Consider the following 25,748-nt stretch of genomic DNA (forward strand, 5'->3'; position numbering starts at 1 on the left):
TGAAATGTGATAGTGAAAAATAAATAACATAAAACATAAGAATGGTCATGTTGGGTCATTGAAGTGATCCATCTAGCTGTGTCCTTTCTTCTGACAGTGGTCAATGCCAGATCATTCAGGGGGAATGAACAGAACAAGGCAATTATTAAGTGATTTATATGCTATTGTCCAGTCCTAGCCTCTTGCAGTCAGAGGATTAGTCATCCTTGCTGATATCCATTGATGGACTTAATGAGCTTATCTAACTTATTTTTTTGAACCCAGTTATACTTTTGGCCTTCAAAACATGTCCTGGCAACAAATTCCACAGGTTGATTTTGGTTTGTGTGAAGTGCTTCCTCTTTCTTGTTTTAAACCTGCTGCCTATTAACTGCATTGGGTGACCCCTGTTTCTTGTGTTATGTGAAGGGGTAAATAACACTTCTCTATTCACTTTCTCCACACCAGTCATGATTTTATAGACCTCTATCATATCCCATCTTAGTCATCTCTTTTCCAAGCTGAACAGTCTGTCTTAATCTACTCTTATGGAACTTGTTTCATACCCCTAGTCATTTTTTGTTACTCTTCTCTGTACCTTTTCCAATTCTAATATATCTTCTTTGAGATGGGGCAACTAGAACTGTGGAGTGTATTCAAGATAATATTTAGTTCTGCCTTGAGTGCAGGGGACTGGACTAGATGGCCTCTCGAGGTCCCTTCCAGTTCTATGATTCTATGTGGGAGTACCATGGACTTATATAGTGACATTGTGATATTTTCTGTCTTCTTATCTATTGCTTTGCTAATGGCTCCTAACATTCTGAAACTTTTTTGACTGCTGCTGCACACTGAGCAGATGTTTTCAGAGAACTATCCACAGTGACTCCAAGATCACTTTCTTGAGTGGTAACAGCTAATTTACACTCCATCATTTCCTATGTGTAGTTGGGATTATGTTTTCCAATGTGCCTCACTTTGCATTTATCAACATTACATTTCACCTGTCATGTTGTTGCCCAGTCATCCAGTTATGTGAGATCCCTTTTTAACTCTTCACCGTCTGCTTTGGACTTAACTATCTTGAGTAGTTTTTTTTATCATCTGCAAACTTTGCCACCTCACTTCTTACCCTTTTTTCTAGATCATCTGAGTATGTTGAATCGCATTTGTTCCAGAACAGGCAATATTAATTACAATTATCAGACGGGTAGCCGTGTTAGTCTGGATCTGTAAAAGCAGCAAAGAGTCCTGTGGCACCTTATAGACTAACAGACATTTTGGAGCATGAGCTTTCGTGGGTGCATGCATCTGACGAAGTGGGTATTCACCCACGAAAGCTCATGCTCCAAAACGTCTGTTAGTCTATAAGGTGCCACAGGACTCTTTGCTGCTTTTATTAATTACGTTTCACTGATGAATCAAGTCAGGGAACCAAATGCCATAGGTTAGAGCAAGATTCAAACAAGCCCTGCTGTTCATTACCTTACATGTTGTGGAGTAATTAACACATGTGCAAAGTCAGTGATTTTGTGGGGGGAGGGAATTTACACCTTTTTTGCAGTGACTTTGTATTGCCCTAAATGACCATATGAGATGCAGGGCAAAGAACTGTCAGGTTCAAAAAATCCCTCTATGTACAATCTTGTTTTATTTTATCCTGAACTCCTCAGAATGAAAGGCACTTTCATTCTTCATTCATACATGGCTGACGGCTTCCAATGGCACACTGCCACACGCCAGGTACTGTGAAATACAACATTTATCAAAGATACAACCTGTGCATAGTGAATGGGACATACATGTGTGTTCACCTTTCCCTCCTTGTAGGAAACATTACAGAGTAAAATGTACTCTGATGTGAATCTCTCCTCTTTGTCAAGAGTTTAAGGCCAGAAAGACCCACTAGATCATCTAGTCTGACCTCTTGTATATTGCAGGCCACCAACACCCACACACTAATTCCAACAACCTAAATGAGATGATCAAAGTCTTACAGCCCAATGGAGACTACAGTATTCTGTGCCACAGGCAGAGAATAGGAGGGACCGAGGTGCACCACTGCTCAAGGCCCCCATGTCATTATGTACTGACCTCTGTAATACCATGGAGATAGATTATGACATGTAGGAGACCAAGTTTATGTGTAAGTTCAGAAGATCACACTAGGCCCTCTACATTTAGACTTTGTCCTCGGGGGGCATTAGACCTGATTTCAGTTGTAGGTATAGCTGCATCAGAGTGGACTAGGAAAGCTTCACTTTGCACTGGTGGAACTTAACCCTGCCTGGAACCAAGAAAGGATCAAACTTACTTTTCTTTCCAGCACTCAGGGTTTGCAATGGTACAGCTATGCCGATGGCTGAAATAGAGGCTAATTTCCAATTTAGAGAATCTGATGTTGTGACTTTTTTGTTGTTGTTTGAGTACGCTTGTTAGACCCTTCCCCATAAGGACTATGCCCAGTATTTACAAATGCAGCTGCCTGAATATAAGCTTCTGAGTCCATATTTAGGCACAGATATAAAAAAGAGTCTGTGGTTTGTTTTTTTGTTGTTGTTTTTTTGAGATGCTGAACACTTGCAGCACCCATTGATCAGTACTTTTGAAAATCAGGCCATTTATCTTTAGGCACCTAAATATAATGCAACACATAAATATAGATTAAGGAAGCTAATTTAGGCACCTAGCTTCAGAAATTTGTGTTTGCATTCCTGCCTTTTCATCCCTTGTGTCAGAGTCAGATGTCAGGGCTCCTGCAAAACCACAATAACCTCACATCTGTGATCTATGTTGTTGAATATAGAAGTAGAAACAATAACTGTAACAAAGAACAATTGCAAAGATTCTGAGAACCCCCCCCCCTTTTTGTGTGACCAATCAGATTGGAAAGTAAGTGTCTGTGTGAGAGAGAATTTAGTGATGTGAAAAACACCTTTATACACTGTAAAACTACATGTGAAACATAGACATGTTATAAAAATATTAACTGTTACGCATTACAACATATGCTGCACATAGATCACTAAGGTGTCACCATCATCAGGTTCACCCAAAACATTAACAACGTATCAGGTCAGCTGAAATACATCCCGATTGTCAGTCTGCAGCCAGGCCACAATCAGTGTGTGGAATAACCCCAGCACACCCCTCCCTTCTACCCCTTCACTCTGTGCTTGGAGATTTCAAAACTGTCAGTTTAGCCTGCCCAGGCACAAAAAGTTGGCCAAGCAGCAGCCAGGCTATGTGCAAGCATTGTATGTCCCTGCCAGAATAAACTGGGGCCTGGAGAAAACCTGTCCAAAGGCAATGAATCGCTGCCATAAAAAATCAAAAAGAAGAGTCGAATGGGGGGAAATGGAGGGAAAAATGAAACACCCTATCTGAAGCCAAACAAAAGGGGCACTGTGCACACACCTGGGGGGATGTGGCTCACAAAGTGATTGGCTCCTGTAATGCCATGCAAGATCCATCACCGCAAGTTTCCTGAGCACTTAGGAATAATTTAGTGACACCTCTTCTCTGCAAAGTCTGTGGTATATTATTTGGATGAATGAGGAAGCTCTGTCCAGCCCCCTGTTAGTAATTCTTGGTGTGAGTCAAATCTCTTAACCAATGGGCTCAAGCTTTCTGTTGTTTTTTTCTCTCTTGATCTCCTTGCATTGCAGCATTAGCTTGTTATGAAAGCAACTCACAATGTCCTAAGCTTTTCACAAGGTCACCAATACGCTACCAGGATCAATCCATTTTTGTTGACAAAACTGGCTATATGGGCTATTGGAACGTTTAAGATGCTAAGCCATTAAGCAGCTATTTGAGGGTTTGTTTTGTTTTTCCCCTTCAGACTTAAATTTGAGCTCAATAAACCTACAGTTGAGATGATACTAGAGGGGAAACCCTTCTTGCTTTTCTGCCAAGTGTTATCACCACTGCTAACACTGAACCTGCTGTCCCTGGCTAAAGCACCCTAAACACAATTCCTCCTGCTTAGAAACTTCCACATGGATGATGAGCCAGAGAGCTGTTGTCCTGCAAACAACCACCTGGGTATTAGGCACTTTTCTCTTGGCCTCAGAAACAGCACAAAAGAATCCTCTGCTCTTATGCAATGTGTTGTGTGTGGCTGGCTATATTTTGGAGAGCTTTTTCTGGAGTATTGTCCTGGGTTGGGTTGTTATTCATGAAGGGGCTGGTAATTACGGTCTAGTTTTAGGAAATTCGTTTGTTAGGTGTATGGATCTTCCAGTCCAGTGTTTCTCAGCAACCGGTCGATGGACCTGCGCTGATCCCTGAGATCCCCCTGACACAGTTTACGGAGGCTGCAACTGCAAGCCAGCCCCTGGTATCACGAAGGTTGACAAACACTGCACTAGTGCTCTCTGTAGCAGGAGATTGCAGTTGTGATCTGTTCCCCCTCTCCCCAGTTGTGGCTTTCCTCAGCTGATCTGTGGGGCAGTCCCTGCTTGGGAAGCTAAATTTACATTAGTGCAAATACACACACACACACACACACATATTGGAAACAAAGTAACGTCAGGGTTGTAACGCAGGGCGTTGCGGGACAGAGCAGTGATGGGACAGGCACAGTGATCAGGGAGGGGAACATACACACCATCACTTCACAAACTAGAAACCCAGAGCCCCTTTGACCTCGCACTCGCCATGTCCCCTAGAGAAACACCGCTAGGTCTGAGAGGGCGAGGGACGGCCCTGCGCTTTGCCAAACTCCCGTCCCGAGCAGAAGTCACGGCACGGCAGCCAGCCCGCAGCTGCAGCCCCCAGGCACCGCACCTCTGCAAGCCACGGGGCAAGAAGCGGAGCGGGCACCAGCCTGGCCTGGCTCGGGAGATGTTCAAATGCAGAAGCAGCAGCAGCTTCTTGCCGCCAGAGCGAAATTCCCTAGAGGTGAATGGGGGATCCCAGGCAAATCCGCTGGGGGTTCTCCCCCCCCCCGCTGTTAATTCCCCTGGATCATCCATTTCCCTCTCTCTTACACACCAGTCCCCTGCCTCGTGTGAACCTGCTGGAAAACGCTCTAAAAATAGTGCCCCCCTCCCCTTAGCCATTTCCACCCACCCCCTTCTCCTGCTCCACCGCCGGGGCACATGGTTAGCGGGGCTCTGCCTTGGGCAGCTGCACGGGAACCCAGCACACAGGGGTGGAGGGGCGAGGGAGCGCTCCGCTACTGCAGAGCAAGGACGGATCCCAGCACAATGCCAGCGCCTCCGTGGCGAAAAGCGGGCCGGGAAGGGGGGCAATGCTGCTCAGCTGGGGGGGAATAACCCGGGCGCCACCCTGTCCCCAGGGCCCCTCCACACACACACACGCGCGCACCCCACGGATCGCTATTGCTGCAACTTGCTGCAGTCTTGCAAAGGAGTAGTGGGAGTGAGAGGGGGAGGAAAGGGGAAACTGGCAGGAAGGGGGCAAGGAGCCACACATGTCACATGTGCTTTCTAAGCCGCCCGGGAGCATCTGCAAGCTGGAGCTGGTGGAGGATGCTGCGGCAGGTGATCCACAGAGGGCTACAGTCGTTCTGCTACAAGCTGGGCTTGTTCGTGAGCCGGCATCCGGTGTTTTTCCTCACTGTGCCCGCAGTCCTGACCATCATCTTCGGCTTCAGCCTGCTCAACCGCTTCCAGTCTGAAAGGGACCTGGAGACACTGGTAGCCCCGAGCCACAGCCTGGCCAAGATCGAGCGGAGCTTAGCCAGCAGCCTTTTCCCCCTGGAGCAGTCCAAAAGCCAGCTCTATTCGGACTTGCACACCCCGGGGAGGTATGGCAGGGTGATCCTCCTCTCCAAACCTGGAGGCAATATTTTGCATCAGGCTGATGTGATCCTGCAAATCCACCGAGCCGTGCTGGAAATGAAGGTGAACTACAAAGGCTATAATTATACTTTTTCCCATCTGTGTGTATTGAGAAATCAGGATAAGAAATGCGTGCTGGATGATATTATTTCAGTGCTAGAGGATCTGAGGCAGGCTGCCCTCTCCAATAAGACAACAGCCAGGGTGCAAGTGAGCTATCCCAACACTAAATTAAAGGTATGCTCTTACTGCATGCTTCTGCCAATTAAAGAGGCAGCACTTCATTTCGTGTCCTAAACAGCAAAGAGGGAACAAAAATATGAAGCATTAAAACGGCTGCATTTCCTTTTGGGGTGCGGGGGAGGCTGTGGGTTGAAGGGAACTAATGATGAGAAGCATTAAATGAAGGAACCAGTGTGAGACCCTGCCCTAGTAGCTTTAAGGATTAATCCATCAAAGCAAGGTGTGAGGGCAGGGGATCTATAACAGTTTGTGGGGATTGGTCATTGAGAGCTGGGGTGCAAATGTATCTTGATTCCGTAGCTACAGTTCCCAGCTGGCATGCCAGAATCATTTGCCTTTAACATGGTCAGAGAAGGGTTTCCTCAAATACATAGTAAGCTCTTGTCTCTCACTGACTCTGTACGTGTGGTGGGAACAGCTGAGGGCTTGTACAGTGGTGATTCCAGGTGTCCTGGCTTTTCTTCGTCTTCTTTACCTGCATGCATGGGAGTGGGTGGACATTTTCTCCCAGTGTGAAAATAATTAGCACTGCCACTGACTGATGGGTGGACTATTGGATGGATTCCGTCAACAAGAGGTTTCCAGCAAAGGCAGAACAAGGCAAAAGGCTAACTAAGTTTCAGTCTTGCCAATGGAAGTAACATACACTCAGCACAAAACACCTGACCATTTTAATGCTACCTCCCCCCCACATAGTGTTTTCACCTCTGGTGAGTTTTCTAGGCTGGTTGCTGATTAGTAGAATTTGTGTGCTCAGAGCAAATGAGATGTAAAGTCTTCAGGAGACTGGTGAGAGAAGTTTCAGGGATTACTGCAAATGTGACTCCTCCAGAACGCACTGCATTATTTGCAGGAGTTACCTAGTCAAGTTTCACAGAAATACCTAGCACATAGTTACTCATGGGTCAGGTGTAATCCCATAAAGGGAAGATAATGTCTTACCGTCTTTCTTCCAGGACGTTGAGGCTTCTAGTGGATTTTTGTTTCTGCCTTTCATTGAAAGACATTAGGGTGACCAGATGTCCCAATTTTATAGGGACAGTCCCTATATTCTTGGCTTTATCTTATGTAAGTGCCTATTACTCCCCATCCCATCCCGATTTTTCACACTTGCTATCTGGTTACCCTAGAAGACATGCGTCGTGGGGTGTGGAGGATGGTAGAGATTTTGTAACTACTGGCCAGACCCTGAAGTTATTACTCTGCCCTTACTTTTTATTTCTTATTTATTGATAATTATACAAGACACAAAAGTAAGAACAGTCCTTGCCCCAAAGAGTTTACAGTCTGAAAGAGAGATGTCAATTTGCCTTATTGGGTGTTTTGTTTCAGTAAAAAATGAGTGACTATCTAAGGATTTGGTTCAACACTGTCTCCTGTGTCAAAAAAAAATTTCTTAACAGGAGAGATGTGGTTGTTGGAGTTGAATTAGGGTTGTGTGGAGTTGAAAAAAATGTCCTTTTTGTAAGCTCTGCTCTGAAAGAACCCTAGGAACATCTAACTGAGCACCGCAAAAGGAGTTCAGGGTGATCTGCTGTTTCTCTTTCCCAGAAGGTGTCCAGAGTTCCTGCTCTAAAAATAAATAAGGAAAAATATAAAAATTGTCATCTGCTAGTGACTGAACCAAATACACGTAATGGATGAATTCTAAACACCAGTAAGGTCTTTCGCAAAGCCAAAAGGCCTGATCCTGAGAGCTGCTCCGTACCTGCCAAGCATCTCCAACTCCAAGGAAGTTGCCAGGTGCTCAGCATTTCCCAGGTGAAGGAATTTATGCTCCTTAGTCTCTAGCTTTAAACTTCAGTAGGGCAGGTGCTTTCTATCTTCTCGTCAGTACATGGCTGTAGGAAACCAGAATCCCTGACTGATTGTATTAGAATAAAGTGAATTAATTATTGTCATTGCTTATTTGTATTACTGGAACTCTGAAAAATCCACTTGGACTAACTATGGTGGGAGAAGAGCGTTCCCAGTGCTTCCGAGACAGCTTTAAACAATCTTTCATGGGCAAAGTTCATGGTCCCTCAGAAGTGCAGTTTGACAGTGCTTGTTTTCTTTCTCACCAAGGGCTGGGTTGTAACCACCAGCCTGCCCTGGCTAAGAGCTGGTGCATCGCTGTGCCATCCCAGGAGCAAACTAGGGAGGTGATAGACTCTGAGCCATAATTCCCCCTCTGCCACCTTGTGCTTTAGTAGGCACTTCACCTCCTTTCATGGAGCATCTTACTCCTCTACTGTGTGCCCAGTTACTTTGGCCAGCTGGTAAAACAGGAGAAAAGCCAGCTCCTACTCCCTATGCCTCCTTTACGCCCTCCCTACTCACTGGCTTGCAGTGGGGGAGTATTGACTGAGTAGCCACTGCTGCCCGCTCTGCCCGTGGCCAGAGTCACAATCTGAGCAAGGTTGATTTGGGACCAGCGGTGCCTTTGCTCCCTCAGACTCCCCGGCACATTGGAGGAAGGGCTGGGACAATCCAGCCAGGGATAGTTCTTGTGTGGTCAGCATGTGTTTACAAACAAACACCTTCTACACTGTGTCCACTTAGCTAGATCACTGCCTGGATGTTCAGCGTGGGAGAACAATGCCCTAGGGGCCTGGTCCCATTATGATTATCTAGCGCATTGGCAGAGGGCTGGGGTGGGGGTTCTATTTTTTTATTGCTTTTCACTGAAACAGTGAAGTAAGCAGTCTGTGATGTGACCCAGCTTACTGAATACAGAACAATGGAGAGCTAAACCCCTCACTTTGAACTGGATTCTGCTCCCCTGTTGAACTTAGGGTGACCAGATGTCCCGATTTTATAGGGACATCCTGATATTTGAAGCTTTATCTTCTATGGGTGCCTATTACCCCGCACTCCCGTCCCGATTTTTCACTCTTGCTCTCTGGTCACCCTAGTTGTACTCACAGCCCGGCCTCCTACTCCCGTAAACTTCCAGTGCAGCCAACGAAGCTGAAGCCAAAGGGAGAAAGGACATTGGGTTTTAGCCCCGTTGGTGCTAATGGACTTTTCCCTGGACAGTGATTACAGGTAGGGCTCAGTGATCACTCCTCAGATTGGCCAGATCACTTGTAAGAATTATGCCACTTATCTGTGAACCAGAAAGATGCCGAGTGTCTTTATTCTGATGCTGCCAAGAGGTGTGTGCCAGCCCGAGTTTGCCTGAGAACTTGAATGATGATCTTACTTAGATGCAAGCAGCATTTGGTTTTGTCCCTGCAATCTCTCTCAGGCAGACCCTTGTGAACAGCACCCATTCCTATCCCTTTCTATCGATGAGTCTAGCCTCCAGCAGGCCTTGCTTTTTCAGACTGAGCTAAGGGATGACAATGAGCCAACTCTTGTCAAATCAGTGGGCTTCAGTGGTAGTTTTGTGTGAGTAACTTGAGCGGGATTTCGCTCAGTCTCAGTGAACTAGCTGTTCTGGTCTGTCTGTTCTGGAAGCAGCTGGTAAAATTGTTGAGCGGGAGCACCAGCTGGCCTGGGAAGTGCAACCAAAGAGCTGGGATTTTCTTATGCAATTGCTTGAGTTATATATTAGTCATTCTTGAACACTAGGCTAGATTACTTCCCCATAAAGCAGCCATTCTGATAACTGCAAATCAGTTAAGTGGAGTGTTGTACGGGAGATTGTGTTCAACCTACCTATCTCCTCCATTGCTCAGTCTAAGGGGGGGTCTCACTTCATATCCCTAAACTGTTTCCAAATGCTATTGGTGCCGCTCTGGGGCCAGATTTCCAAGTACTCAGCAGCTCCCATGGCACCACTAGTAGCAGTCCTGTGAAAAGAGCTCAGTCCAATTGTGTACCAGGAATCTCCCTTGCCTGCTGTTTCCCAAGGACTCCCTGTGATTCCAGGGGCACAAGTCACCATGAAGGGGGCGAGAGGAGAGGAGACGAGAGCATGGCCCCAGGCAAAGAAGAGCTGAACATGTTGCTCCATCCTAAGGAGTGGTGCAACTTGCAAGCTTCTCCTGGGTGCCTAGGAGCTCCAAGCATTGGGCTTCCCCGAGGCACCATCCCTCCCAACAGTTCCCCTGAAGAAACTGGTTAAGCCACTGAAATGGACCCAAGAATTAGGCTCATCATTTTAATATTTTTACCAAATTTAGTGAGAGGGAGGATGTGGTATTTTGTTACTGATACACTAAGTGCTTTTCTCGCTCATAACTCTGTGAACTGGATAAAGAGGGTTCCCGTGTCTTGACTGCATTAATTGTCTCTGCTTAGTAGGTGTGTGAAAGGAGCTGTACAAAATAAAGTAGCACTGTTGTACTAGAGAGAAACACACATAGTGGAGCATAGTTTCCAGAGTTCTCTTTTAAACATACCTTTCCCCAGACAGAATTGTTTTGTTACAAACGTGTTGATCCAATCCATCTCTGGGGTGAGTTTCATTGATGTCACACTATGGCTGGATTTCACCTACTCCGTGTATTTATGACTCACTTCTTTCCCTTTAAAATTCAAATTAGTTCATAGAGTGACAGGTGTGAAGACTAAAATTCTCTGTTTATTCATAGCATGGGTTGTAGCAATGCAAGCCCTGCTGGAATACTTTAGCCTTGTGCGGAAGGCCAACTTTTTGGGACTATTTTAGTCTTCATGTCAACGCAGTCCTTGGACTTTCTCTGTCTGGCAACCAGGATGCTAATTAGTGCCAAATATATTATGTCAATAGTTAACCTTATTATTGTTTATTAAATACAATATGAGCTTTGCAAGTATGTAGGAAAAAAGGGCCTTGGCTCAAAGATCTTACTGGTACTTGACAAACAATGTAGCACCAGGCAGTGCAAGGCTGTGTGCTCTAGTGGTTTGGCCACTGGCCTTAGAGATATGGGTTCAAGTTCCATCTCTGCCACTGACTTGTTATGTGACCTTGGGCAAGTTGCTTCACCTCTTTAGGCCTCAGTTTCCCTTTCCACCTATTGTATTATCTCTTTAAACAGTAATCTCTTTGTGTTAGAGAGGGTCTGTGATGAGAAGGGAGTGTGGCCTAGTGGATCAAGCCCTGGACTGGGACTCAGGAGATCTGGGTTCTCCTCCCAGCTCATCTGCTAGCCTGCTGAGTGACCCTGGTAAAATCACTTCACTGCTCTGTGTCTCAGTTTCTCCATCTGTAAAATGGGGATAATGCTAGTGACCTGCTTTGAGAGCTGCTGATGAAATGTACCGTATAAGAGCTAGGTATTAATAATACTAATAATATGCTATAATAATGCTTACCCGAGGTTACAAAAAAACCAGACCCCAGTCTGGGCTGGATTTGAGCCAGTGACTCGGATGGAAAGCTGTGTGCACATGACTAGATCCATGGTCCTGCTGCTCGACAGTTGACTCCTGTCCGTAATGTTTAGCAAACACCTGATTTAAGTGCTTGGCTTGATCCTGCTCAAGATTCTGCTAAAAGCTGTTTCAAATTGGGCATTTGTAATACAGGCATTAGCCTAGTTACTTCTATATTAACTTTGCACGGTGTTATTGGCACAATTACTCTCACGCTTACAGAGTGATAGTTCTCCTTACCCTGCCTGTAAGCATAAAAAGTATGTGCTCTGGTAAGTTATTGGCAAGCTAAAACTGTTGTCAGGACAAAAGGAATGTGGATGTATTTCTGTGTAAGCATGGGTGTGGCATATACCAGTATTTGGGGCCAGCTCCAGGGGTTTTGCCACCCCAAGCAGAGAGAGAGGGAGAAAATAAAAAAAGAGCCACAATCACACTCTGTGGCAATTCAGCAGAAGGTCCATTGCTCCGAGCAGGACCAAAGGACCCTCTGCCAAATTGCTACCGAATACCTGAAAGTGCTGTCCCCCACACCTGCTTGATAAGCTGGTGCTTGGAGCCAGCCCTGCCAGTATTTCAAATCTATTTCACAGTCCTGACATATAGAGACAGACTATCAGGGTTGGAAGGGACCTCAGGAGATCATCTAGTCCAACCTCCTGCTCAAAGCAGGACCAATCCCCCTGACAGATTTTTGCCCCAGATCCCTAAGTGGCCCCCTCAAGGATTGAACTCACAACCCTAGGTTTAGCAAGCCAATGCTCAAACCACTGAGCTCTCTCTGCTTGGGTTAATCATCCAGGAGCAGAGTGCATCGTGTTGCCATGCAGAAGAGTGAAAGGTCCAGGATTCCCTTTTCTGGACCGGTGGAGGTGGGACACATTGCCGAGTTGATGGCCTTGCTCTCTGGTGGTGGGACTGAGAACTAATTCAAAAAACACCTTGCTGGTAAATCCTTCACTAACAATGAGTCTTAGTGGAGGACACATGTCTGAACTTCCCAGCCAGAGGAAAGGTGCTTTAGAAGTTCAGACCAAGAATAAAAGTTGACCCCGAGCATGAAAAATGGACATTAGCCAATACCTGGATGTATGGTGTGTATGCTGAGGGGATAAGGGGCAGTTGGGCGAAGAAAGCTAGAAAAAAAAAAGAATACTCATATAAATTGTCTTCCATTTCTGATTATGCTGTGTGTGCATGTGAGATATCTTGCTTAATTAAGAAATAAGAAAATGAAGTAGATAAACCATGTGCTGTATGCAATGTTATTATAGCCATGTTGCTCCCAGGATATTAGAGAGACAAAGTGGGTGAGGTAATACCTTTTATTGGCCCAGCTTCTGTTGGTCAGAGAGAGAAGCTGTTCAGCTTACACAGTGCTCTTCTTCAAGTCTGGGGAATTAAGTAGGGCCATGTCTACACTACCACTTACGTTGGCAAAACTTATGTCACTCAAGGGTGTAAAAAACCACAACCCTGAGTGACATACGTTTCACTGGCATAAGTGCACAGTGCTCTGTCAGTGGGAGAGCTACCCTCGCTCATTGTCGAAGGGGGAACTCCCGGGGGTGTTGATCATTATAGCAGTGAAGTTATGGCTGCAGGTTTTGCATCTGTTGTTCCGGCAGGATCTGGTTCTGCTTTGTGTTTGGCCAATAAAAGATATGACCTCACCCACCTGTCTCGCTCTACGATGTGTGCTGGGCATTTTAAAAATACTGCGCTAAGAACAAAAGATGCATTAGCCTTACTATGTAGTAAGAGAGAGGCACTGCATTATTACAGTTGCAGAAGTTGCAGAGAATGAGGCCAACATCTCTTTTTTCTGAAAGGAGGAAAAAGATCATTTCAGACCATGGTCTTGCGTTTGTACACAGCACCTTTCATCCCAATGAATCCCAATGCTCAGTGCACACCCATTGTGCAAACAGCGAGGGTCACCCTATGCGTTGCAGAAAGATTGCACATTCGGGGCTGAAAAGCAGCTTTTGTTTTAAACAACAGATAGCAAAAAGCTACACAACAGCTTAGGACACGAAATGAAGGTGCCACATGTAACAGAAATGAAAGGAGGAGCTTATGTGGATGAGGAGAGTACAAATGGACCTGTCACTTGCCAGGAGGATGGTATTGGTGGCCTGTGATATACAGGAGGTCAAAGTAGATGATCTACTGATCCCTTCTAGCCTTAAATTCTATGACTAAGAAGCCTCCTGACCCCCTTATATCTCTGCCCAGAAGCCAGTCACTATTGAAGTCCCCTGTGTTCTCCTTCTTATTGCGCTTTAGTGTGTAAGGCTCGCACCATGAGGATCATGGACAAAGTAGAAACATCTGGGCAGGCATGTGGGGGGTGGAATTCAGTATGCTGAGGAGGGAGCAGGGAAAGCACCTCCTGTCTGAGAGCTAAGGAACTCTGGGAGGCAAGATCTCCCTTGGACATGTTCCTGAGATGAAGTGTCTCTGAAGTGGCCCCAATGCAGGCCAATGTCTACTCGGCCTGAATGACCCTCAAATTAATATTGGATTAGGATATTGGGGAACAGGGTAAGTGCCTCATGAAAAGTGCTTGGAGGTCTTTAATGACACGGAGGCATCAGAACATTGGTTTTACATCTCATCCCAAAATGGGACCTCAGAGAGCACGCCCTGTTGAGGAACCAGTTTAGGAGTGACTGAGGTGGGCTGGATTGCAGCTCCACTCACAATGAGGCTGTGCAGCTGCATGAATTACAAACAGAAATGTCTTTGTTCTCATAATGGAGATTAACAAATACAGTCAGCCTGATTTCTCCGTAATGCTGCACAAATACAAATGAGAATCAGAAAATGTATATGATGTGTATGAGATGGGTTCAAAAGGGTAAAATCTCCCCCAAAGCAGTATAAAAATATCTAGTGTGCAGGGTGTAAAGCTAGAGAGCATTAGGCTGGTATGTGGGAGGCTGTGATTGAGAAGGGTATTGACTGGAACAGCGAAGACAGGACCTCACTATATTTATATTACTGACAGAGCTGGTCAGAAACACTTGGGTAAAAACATTTTCGGTCTGAAAATTCAGTTCTGCTGAGCTTGAAACTCTTTGTGAAATCATGTCGATTTATGCCCAAATTTTGTTTTAGCAGAACCACCCTTTCAACCCCAGAAAAGTTCTGACAATGTCAAAACATCCCATTTGAACATTTTCTGAATGAAATGTCATTTTTTTATTTCCAATGATGTTTCATTTAGATTTTTGAAATGTAGTTTCATATTATATTTGATAACGTAATATAAAAAATATTGCTGTCAAGAGATTAAAAAAATTTATCGTGATTAATCTCACGATTAATTGCACCATTAAACAATAATAGAATACCATTTATTTAAATATTTTTGGATGTTTTCTACATTTTCAAATATATCGATTTCAATTACAACACAGAATACAAAGTGTACAGTGCTCTCTTTGTTTATTTTTAGTACAAATATTTGCACTGTAAAAAACAAAATACATTTTATTTTTCAGTTCACCTAATACGAGTACTGTAATGCAATCTCTTTATCGTGAAAGTTGAACTTACAAATGTAGAATTATGTACAAAAACACCTGCATTCAATAAAACAATGTAACACTTTAGCGCCTACAAGTCCAATCAGTCCTACTTCTCGTTCAGCCAATTGCTCAGACAAACAAGTCTGTTTATATTTGCAGAAGATGATGCTGCCTGCTTCTTGTTTACAATGTCACCTGAAAGTGAGAACAGGTGTTTGCATGACACTGTTGTAGCCAGTGTCACAAGATATTTATATGCCAAATGTGCTAAAGATTCGTATGTCCCTTCATGCTTCAACCACCATTCCAAAGTACATGCATCCATTCTGATGATGGGTTCTGCTTGATAACAATCCAAAGCAGAGTGGACCGACGCATGTTCATTTTCATCATCTGAGTCAGATTCCACCAGCAGAAAGCTGATTTTCTTTTTTGGTGATTTGAGTTCTGTAGTTTCTGCATCAAAGTGTTGTTCTTTTAAGACTTCTGAAAGCATGCTCAACACCTCATCCCTCTTGGATTTTGGAAGGCATTTCAGCTTCTTAAATCTTGGGTTGAGTGCTATAGGTATCTTTAGAAGTTCCACATTGGTATCTTCTTTGCATTTTGTCAAATCTGCAGTGAAAGTGTTCTTAAAACGAATAACATGTGCTGGGTCATTATCTGAGACTGCTATAACATGAAATATATGTCAGAATGCGGGTAAAACAGAGCACGACACATACAATTCTCCCCCAAAGAGTTCAGTCACAAATTTAATTAATGTATTCTTTTTTTAATGAGTGTCTTCAGCACGGAAGCATGTCCTCTGGGATGATGGACAAAGCATGTGAGGCATATGAATCTTTACTCATCTGGCACATAAATATCTTGCCTCCCATCTACAACAGTGCCATGCAAATGCCTGTTCTCACTTTCAGGTGACATTGTAATTAAGAAGTGGGCAGCATTATCTCCCATAGGTGTAAACAAATGTGTTTCTCTTAGTGTTTGCTTGAACAAGAAGTTTATCTGAGTAGAGTTGTAGGCTCTAATGTTTTACATTGTTTTGTTTGTGAGTGCAGTTATGTAACCAAAAAAAAACTACATTTGTACATTGTACTTCCATGATAAAAAGACTGCTCTACAAACTTGTATGAGGTGAACTGAGAAATACTATTTCTTTTGTTTATCATTTTTACAGTGCAAGTATTTATAATAAAAGATAATATAAAGTGAGCACTACAACACAGAATACATATATTTGAAAATGTAGAAAAACATCCAAAAACATTTAATAAATTTCAATTGGTATTCTATTGTTCAAAAGTGCAATTAATCATGATTAATTTTTTTAATCCCAATTAATTTTTTTTAGTTAATTGCGTGAGTGAACTGTGATTAGTTGACAGCCCTACTGATAACGTAATATAAAAAAGTCTAAACCTAACCATGTTGATGAATCAGAAATGAATGCTGTTTTTCAGAATTTTCCCTTGTGGAGAATTTTGAAATGCTCTGATTTGAAATGAAGCCAAATTTCAAAATCTTTCAGCAAACAGAATTTCTACCCTCTGCTCAGCTCTAATTGCATGGGTGCCTAGAGGTCCCATTATACATGGTGCTGTACAAACGCAGTGTAAGAGTGAATCCCTGCCCTGAAGAACTTAACAGTATAAATAGACAAGACAGATAAAGGGGGAAACAAGAATGCAGAGAAGTGAAGGGTCTTGCCCAACCCCACACACTAGAGCCAAGAATGGAACTTGAGACTTGTGCCTCACACTTGAACAACCTGGGCTCCTGACCATTCTATCAGTTGCGTATTATTACAGGTTCCCCCCCAAAAAAGGTGGCTGCATTTCTGGTTGTGCTGTGTGATCCCAAAAGATAGTTTCTATATGAATTAATGATTGTAAAGCACTCTGTAGGCCCTTTGAGATGAAAGGAGCTGTTAATATCATTTCATTCTCGTTATCCAACTTCCTCAGGTGGGAAGGTGCCAGAGTCTTCACCCTAGAGCACCCTTTCCTGCTCCCCAAACAACCTCAACTGGTTGTTTGCAATGAAGTATTAATGGCAGTAAGTCAGTAGCATGTCTTCATTTTCCAGAATGGTTTCTTGGAGTGAGTTGTGACTGATTAATTAAATGCTTTATCAAAGGAGAGCTGAGCAGCAGCAGCACATAGTATTCATTTATAGTTTTGCTAATAGAACCCATAATTGGCTTTGCTTGTGTCCTCGGCTTCCTTCATTCACAAACATTCTGTTGAGTGAAATTTTGTTCCGAAGGACGTTCACAAAAGGCAAAAAGATCATGAATATGAAATATACTCAAGAACAGTTGTTTACACCATGCTTTTGTGTCCCTATGGAAAAGCTGATGCTTGTTAGGAATATTTGTGTGTCATTCATTGGGAGCATTAATGTTTCCCCAGTGGTATTTACTCCTTCACGAGCATTAATATTACTGTATGTTACTGATTCTCTGTCTAATTGGAACTAGTGAACATAGGAACTAGTGAATCAGTTGGAACACAACAGATTTATCATTGTAAATTACATCAGAAGCTGCCATCAGAAGCATACCAGCAAAGAGACAAGAACATTTCAGATTATTTACAAATGCCTCTCCTGCCCATTCTTTCCCTAGGCTCCAAGATTAGTTCAAGCATTAAGCTTTAGATTTATCACAAAAATTAAAATTCAGGGGTTTTCCAAGCTTAGGATGCCACACTGTCCTCTGCTATTACATTGTGTCTCAGTTTTAAAGGGAATGTAATTATAGAGACTTCTCCTAGGAGAATCAAGTTTGTTACATTATAACTTCTGCCACCTTTTCTCTGTGTGCGTTTTCTTCATCTGAGGGAGGGGATCCCAGAAAGTAAAAAGCGTTGTGTAAATTCCAGATCTTATAATTGCATAGGCACAATGTTCATGTCACAGCAGGTTCATTGAGAAAGGATGGCTGAAATGAGTCTTTTGTCATTTCTTACCAGCCCTGAATATACTTAGAACTGTAATTCTTAAACTGTGAGTCTGGCCTCTTTGTGGAGGCCTCAACCTTTGCCTGAGGAGACAATAACATGCTCAGGGAAAATAGATATGGAACAAGGAACACATTTTCTCTTGCCACATTATGGTCAAATGGTTTGTAGCAAAATCAGAGAATGGTCCAGAATGGACAGTTGATGACTTTGCTTTTGCTGAGATTTGGGCAATGAAGTGTGGCCCAGGAGAACACATTCTCCTAACTTTATAGAGTGGCAAAGTTTGAGAAATCAATTTATTTCAAAGGGAGTTGCACACATAAAAACCTTTGAGGATCTGAGAGAGAAAGATGGATGAGGTAATCTCTTTTATTGGCATAGCTTCTGTTAGTGAGAGAGAAACTTACATGGAGCTCTTCTTCAGGTGCAGGGAACTAACACAGTGCCACAGCTAAATACAAGGTGAAACATTGTTTAGCATAAGTAGTTAACACATATTTCAAGGGATCATTTGAGGTGAAGTCGATCTTGGCCTACATCCTTTAACTATCCTGTCTGTGGGGCTAATTCTACCAGACTCTTCTCTGTACCCATGTGGGGGGAAGCATGTATGCAGCAGGGCTCCTGCACACCCCATGGAGTTGAGGAACAACTCTCATTGCATATATTGAGCTGTGGAGGGGAGTCCTAGAGTAGGGTCTAGGGTCTAAAGATGTGGTGTATGGATTTTAGTATGGACCTTCCTATTCTGCCTGTGACCCACGTGCACCCTTCCCTCATGCTGATTACTCCTGATCCTGGCAGAGTACATTAATCATCCTGAGTAAGTAGGTAGGGGTGCATTGAGGGTCTGTAGCCTGCCAGGATATGGCTGCAAAATCATCTGTGAAAACAGCTGTTAAGGGAGAACCTCCAAGGAGTTAGGAATTGGCCCCACTTGTTTACTTTGAAAATAAAATAACTCTTTAAAAAATAATGTAAGGAGATTTCTTTGTTCCTCTTAAGGGGAGCCCTGAATGTGTTCTCCTAACTTGAAGGAGGAATATTGTGGCAAAGCTTGATAAATCCAGTCCTGTTTCTGTTTTCAGTGACCATCTCCTGCCTTTTTATCATATCACCAAAGAAGTCAGAGACATAAAAGGCCTACGAAGTTCCCTAACCAATACAGAACTGTAAGGAAGTCCTAAATGAAAAATTAATTCAAATTGGCTTGCACAGGAAGCCTGTCATGTGGACTGGAAACTGGATCAAAGACTGTAAAAAAAGAATCATGATAAAGGTCGATGGATCAAGTTTGTGGGGGTATCTGGTGGGGTGCCTAAGGGATCAGTGTTATAATATCTTCATTGATTATCTGGAAGTGGAAGTGAATAGCACATTAATGAAATTCACAGATGACGTAAAAATGAGAGGAGTTGTGAACACCTGCTGGGTCAGAGAACTTATTCAAAGGAGCTTGGAGTGATTAGAAACCTGGACAGAAAATAACAAAATTAGCTGAAGGGCTCTGTCTACACACAGGTGCGTGTTTGCAGTGACAGAACTCTCACCAGACATTATCCTAGAACCATAGGGTTAAAAGAGGTTGCAAGAGTCATCCAGTCTAACCCTCTGTCATCACTGAGCCCCTGAATATGCCTGCGAGTTGTCATGTGAGCCTTAAAGATAAACACCAAGGAAGAGGGTTAAAAAAAGTTCAAACTAGTCCCAGTTTAAATGCTTCCACTGGCTTCCATCCAGCTTGTCCTGTGATTCCAGTTCAAATGCAGTCCAGGTCAATAGGATTTGTTGTATCTAAACTATCCAAGACACATGGCTATCCAGCCTCTTTTTGAAATCCTCCAGCGAAGGAGCTTCCACAACTTCCCAAGGCAGTCTCTTCCATTGTCCTACTGTTCTTACAGTTAGGAAGTTTTTCCTGAGATTTAATCTAAATCTCATATGCTGTAGTTTGAACCCATTCCCTCTTGTCCTGCCCTCTGTGGCAAGAGAGAATGACTTTCCTTTTAACGAGTTAGTCTTCACAACCCCCCCGTGAAGCAGAGTAGTATGATCCCAATTGTTCAGATGTAGAAACCAAGACAGAAAGTTTAAGTGACTTGACAAAGGACAACAAGAGAATCTATATTAAGGCTAAAATGCTGCTGTCCAGTGGATTAGGCATGGGACTATGGCAAGGAGACCTTGGTTCTATTTCAGACTCTGCCACAGGAGTGCTGTGGACCCTGACCACTTCACCTTTCTGTTTCTGCTTCCATCCTCCTTTGTCTGTGTAGAATGTGAGAACTTTGGGGCAGGGAGTGTCTCTTATTTAGTATCTGTGCAGTGCTTAGCACTCTAATAAACTAAGCTATCATAGAATCTATGGAGCTGTGGGCAGTGCGTAATGGAGGCTAAGCCTCTCCAAATCTCATGCCACTGGGAGGAGGAGGAGCAGATTTGAGGGATCCAGAAAAATCTTCTCCTGCAACAGCCCTGGAGCTGCAGCAGGGGCACAGAGCTTTTCCAGTGTTGGGGCCACAGCGGGGCCAGGCGGGAGGAGCACATGGGATAGGGCCTCGGGAAGAAGTGGTGGACTGGGGGCAAAATGGGGCTGGGGCCACAGGGGAAAGTGTGGAACAGGGATGGAGCCATGGGTTGAATGGGGGTGGAGGGGATGAATGAGGGAGGGGCTCCAGGCTTGGATCTCCAGCCAGGGCTGAGAGCTCCACCATGGTCCTGGCTGAGCTCTCAGCCTCCCCACCCCCGTGCCCCAACCAGTGGCCACATGGGGGCTGAGAGCAGCATGTGAGGGTGTGGCCTTGGCCAAAAGAGGTGGGGCAGGAGCAGGGCTGGCTCTAGCAATTTCGCTGCCCCAAGCACAGCGGCACCCTGTGAGGGGCACTCTGCCGCTCGCCGGCCCTGCGGCTCCGGTGGACCTCCCACAGGCATTTCTGCAGATGGTCCACTGGTCCCGTGGCTCCGGTGGAGCTGCCGCAGGCATGTCTGTGGGACCAGCGGACCGTCTGCAGCCACGCCTGCAGCAGGTCCACCGGAGCCGCCTGCCGCCCTCCCAGCAACCGGCAGAGCGCCCCCCGCGGCGTGCCGTCCCAAGCACGCGCTTGGCGCACTGTGGCCTGGAGCCGGCCCTGGGCAGGAGCCTAGCCTCCCTAAGGGGAAGCTTAACCCAGTGTCCATGCTATCATAGCGTCCACAGAGCCTTCATTGTTGCTTTTATTTAATAAACATCAATATCTTTCTAGAATGAAATCGATCTCCTATTGTAGTCTCATATGATCACAGCTTAGTTCAGTGCTCTGGTGCTCTGAGAGAACATGGAGGTAAGAGCCACCTCATTTTTAACCAATATTTATTTAGATTTAAGCACACTAGAAATATAAAATGCCCCAGCTCTCGACAACCTGAGTTTAAAATGAAATCAATTACCACAAGCAAAAAACAGCAGTGGCAGAGCAATGGTCTGTTCCCCTCACCCTTACCAGCACAAAAGCAGTCGGTCAACCAAAACACAGCAGCGCTGCAAGGACTCATTGGCGAGTATTGGAAACCATGAAGAGCAATGCGCATTGACACGGTGCAGTCTCATAAATACAAGAGCATTCTACAGCTGCAGTTGTGAGTGCTATGTTTTAAAAATCACACTTCATGAAATTTGCGCCTGTGCAGAGCCTATGGTTTTAAGTAGGACCGAAGTGTCTAACCTAAGTACTTATATGACCCCATCGCCACAATATCTGAGCACCTCAGTTTCTAATGTCTTTCTCCTCACAACAACCCCGTGGGGTTATTCCCTGTATGGGGGCTATACACCACATGTTGGTTTAGCAGTTAAACGGTTTATGAAGCAACTGCCTGCCTGCTCCCTCAGCTGAAGCTGATTGGCAGGATAAAAAGGCTGCAAGGCAAGTGATCAGGGTGGCAGAGGGATTGTAGAGAGAGGATCCCTCCAGCAGGCTGGTGAGATGCTGCCAGGGAAACCAACATTCCAGAAAGAGAGAAGCAGGACAAGAGGCTGGGGAAGCCGACAGAGCAAGAGAGGTAGGAAATATCTCAGGGAGCAGCAAGGGACTGAGAGGGCTGGTTCTGGCTGCTCCAAAGAAGGGCCCTGAGCTGGAACCCAGGGGAGTGGGTGGGCCTGGGTTCCCCTACTTATTGCAACCAGGGGCTTTTGGAGAAGGTGTCAAACCCAGGAGACTAGGCTGATTAGCCCTTGCTAGAGATGCAGATCTTCTTCCTCCACACTATCTTGACAGGGCCAGGAGGGCTTGGGTCAGAACAAGGACTTGACAAACTCAGAATTTGGACACACGGGGATGGTGTGGCTCCATCTCATCACAAGGGGAGGTGCTAACAGGGAGAGGCTCCCATGTTACACCCCCATTTTACACATGGAGAATTGAGGCACTGACAGATAAAGGCCCAAATCCTCAATTGTCTGTTGGTGCCTAGCTCCCATTGATTTCACTGGGAGATAGGCACCTAAACACCTGTGACAAGCTGGCCCTATGTGGTTTGCCCAAGGTCACTCAGGAAGTCTGTGGAAGAGCAGGTGTTAAAGCCAGGTCTCCTGTGTCCTAACACTAGGAACCCCTTCCTCTAAGTGATCCATAAATCTTGTGCTGGCTGTTTTACAGAAGTGAAATTCACCCAGTGTGCATTGAGTCATATGGAGCATTGGCCCTTAGAGATGGGTAAAATGAAACTTCCAGACTGGAACATTTCATAGACTGTAGGATATAGAGCCAATCCAAATTTTTCCATTTAGGGGCCCATCCCTGATACAATGATTGTTACCATTCATCACCAGCAAGATGTTCAGTGCTGAGACCACAAAAATAAAGATGGTCCCTGTTCCAAAGAGCTTACATGCTACAAGAAAGATATGGTGTGAAATCCTGTCCTGTTAAGGGAATGGAAAAACTCCTGTTGGGGCCAGGATTTGACCAAGAGAGGAAATGCTGAGAAATTCAGGGGTGGGAGTGACATTGTGAATTGTTTAGCTACAAACACAAAACACATAGTAGAAGAATGATACACAACGCCCCATTCAGACTTTAGGGGCAATGCTAACAGTTGGCTTTATAACAGAGAGTGTGTGTCTTTAAAAAGTGATCTGAAAGGAGGTTATGTGCAAGCAAAAGCCCCAAGCCTGAAATCAGAGCCACATGGGGGACCTTTGCATGCACACAGACTGCACTGAATTCAAGAGAACTTTGTGAGAGTCTCGGTGGTGATCCAACTGCAGGATCAGGCCTCAGTTACATTTCTGACAACCTGTAACTTGTTCAAAGGTCAAGATGTATGTCAGGAAAGTGAAAACATGCATTTGAAATGAGCCTTTTTGTTTTGGCTGTCTCTGATTGTAAAGTGGCCAAACTCATTAAAAAACAGCGTGTGTGGGGATGGGGAATATTCCTGGGTAGAGAACCTGTACTGCTGTGCCAAGTTTGAGACCAAAGAAGAAGAAGAAAATTAACAGCTGACTAATTATCCCCTGAAAAGGGATTTTCTGCTGGAAGTGTTAACAGACTTCATTATAGCTGCCTTGCCCATTTCCTGTTGCTGCTTTTTGAGGTAACATGAAAAAGATGGCTCCCTGCAAAAAATACAGGCTAATAGGGTCTATAGTGAGGTTCAAAGGTTGGGTTTGGATAAGGAACTACACTTTCAAACGCTTAGCTGAAAGTTAACCTCTTTGTTCTGGAAATCTCACTGTATTATGCTTTCCTGCTCGACTCTCAGTATTTCCATGCTTTTTTCCTCCCCTTTTGATAAAGTGTTATCATAGTATATTAGTATTTCTGCTTCAGGTTCCAGGAAGAGCAGAGCCACGTGAAAATTGAGGGGACACATGCTAATATAAAACACAATTTTAAAAAGAAGTGGTTCCCTGTGTTATTGATACCTTAGCTTGGTAGAACTGAAATGATTTTTATTAATCTAATTTATTCGTCATCATTTACCATCCTTTTGTTAACTTTTACATTTCACTGAGACTCAGTAAAACAGGTGGCCCTATTTCCCCTTTTGTTTCTAGTACATTTTTCTTTCTGATTCTTGGGCTTATTTGGCTTCACTGAACTGCAGGGAAACCTTTCAATTAAACCAAGTTTCCTTACTTATAGTAATTTAAGAAGAGAACATCTTTAATATGTAGACAAACATTTGTACACTTCCTTCCTCTACTTCCCCCCACCCCACTCATAACTTCATCTGGAATTTAAAAATAAACTGGAAAGTTTAAAAAATGGGGTTGTGCCTTTTTCTCCTTTGTGCTGTTTCAAGAAGGCTTGCAAGGAGGTTTTATAGTAGAAATTCAAATCTTGTTTAGCCTTTAACTCTGTGGGCATCTAGAGAGCTGGGGAACTTTTGACATCATAAGAAATAGATTTCTGGTGGAACTAAGTATCAAGCTGTCCCACAGTGGCCCAAGAGCATGAGTACCAACTTCAGGGCAGACTGTTGGGATGCAGGGCACAACCCCCTAGTTGTGAGTTCTATACTTGGATTTCACCAACCAATTATCAAGTGTAAACTCCTCAAGTACTAAACAGCCTTAACACAGAGACACAGACAGCCCCCTTGGGTACTCCAGTGTGTCTTGCCATCCAGGTGAGCATAGCTATGTGATAGATGGTCCTTTACACCAAGAATACTCAGCTTACTCCCAGTCCCAAAAGACCAGTCACTTACTCTGGATCAAATGCACTTTAGACCTCACACCAAAGACAACACTTACAGCCAATCCTATAGTAAACTATATGCGGATTTATTAAATAGAAAAAGGCAACAAGAGTTATTTACCAGGTTAAAGGAGGTAAACATACCGGTATGTACACAAATTAATTACAATCTTAAATTTCAAACTCTTTCCTGGCTGGTGACTTACACAGTCACAGAGGCTTTCAATACAAATGCTTAATATTACCTTAAAATAGGGGGCACAGATGCCATAGGTGAGATGAATGAAGTCTAAACAGTCTTAGAATTGATAACTATTTTAACAATACACAGGTGAGCCAGACTGATTCCTGATATGCATTTGTCAGTGTTCAGTTGAGACAGGGGGACCTTGGCATGAGCTGGCACTTAGTCTGTCAGCATCACACCCCCAGCAGAAACACGGTGTAAGAAGGGATCAGTTTTGGGACCAATCTTATTTAATCTTTTTATTACTGACCTTAGCATAAAAAGTGGGAATGTGCTAATAAAGTTTGCAGATGACACAAAGGTCGGAGGTATTGCTAACACAGAGAAAAATGGAGATATCATACAAGAAGATCTGGATGACCTTGTAAACTGGAGTAATAGTAATAGGATGAAATTTAATAGTGAAAAGTGCAAGGTCATGCATTTAGGGATTAAGAACAAGAATTTTAGATATAAATTGGGGACACATCAGTTGGAAGTAACAGAAGAGGAGAAGGACCTTGGAGTATTGGTTGATCACAGGATGGGATGGGCTCCACCTAAACCAAAATGGAACCAGACTGCTGGCACTAAACATTAAAAAGGCTGTAGAGCAGTTTTTAAACTAGGAGATGGAGGAAAGCCAACTGCTGCAGACACAGACTTCTCTTAGGGGAGAGTCTGATGATAGGGAATCTCCAGGTTATAGTCAGGAACAGAGGATGGAAGAGGATAATGTAAGGACCGGATCAGATGATAAACAGTCACATAAAAAAGAATCTGGCACATCAGAAAAGGGCAGACAAATAAACAGGGACAAGTTTTTAAAGTGTTTGTACACAAATGCTAGAAGTCTAAATAATAAGATGGGTGAACTAGAGTGCCTTGTGATAAAGGAGGATATTGTTATAATAGGCATCACAGAAACCTGGTGGACTGAGAGCAATCAATGGGACACAATCATTCTGGGTACAAAATATTTCGGAAGGACAGAACAGATCATGCAGGGGGAG

At 44.1% G+C, this 25,748-nt stretch overlaps 1 protein-coding gene across 3 annotated transcripts in view; it reads left to right on the forward strand.

Moving 5' to 3' along the window:
* Positions 1-1,131: 1,131 nt before the first annotated feature.
* PTCHD4 (patched domain containing 4) overlaps positions 1,132-25,748 on the forward strand; it is a 121,929-nt gene continuing 97,312 nt past the window's right edge. Inside the window, exons 1-2 of one of the 3 annotated variants that reach the window (XM_050950728.1) lie at positions 1,132-1,154; positions 5,474-6,026. In XM_050950728.1, the coding sequence (XP_050806685.1) occupies positions 1,135-1,154; positions 5,474-6,026 (573 nt within the window). In that variant the 5' untranslated portion in view covers positions 1,132-1,134. Of the gene's footprint in view, positions 1,155-5,426; positions 6,027-25,748 lie in introns of those variants that run through there. The other 2 variants (XM_050950726.1, XM_050950727.1) reach the window with 2 other exon arrangements.

The sequence above is a fragment of the Gopherus flavomarginatus genome, chromosome 4 (genome assembly GCF_025201925.1).
Source record: "Gopherus flavomarginatus isolate rGopFla2 chromosome 4, rGopFla2.mat.asm, whole genome shotgun sequence".
NCBI classification, from domain to species: domain Eukaryota; kingdom Metazoa; phylum Chordata; order Testudines; family Testudinidae; genus Gopherus; species Gopherus flavomarginatus.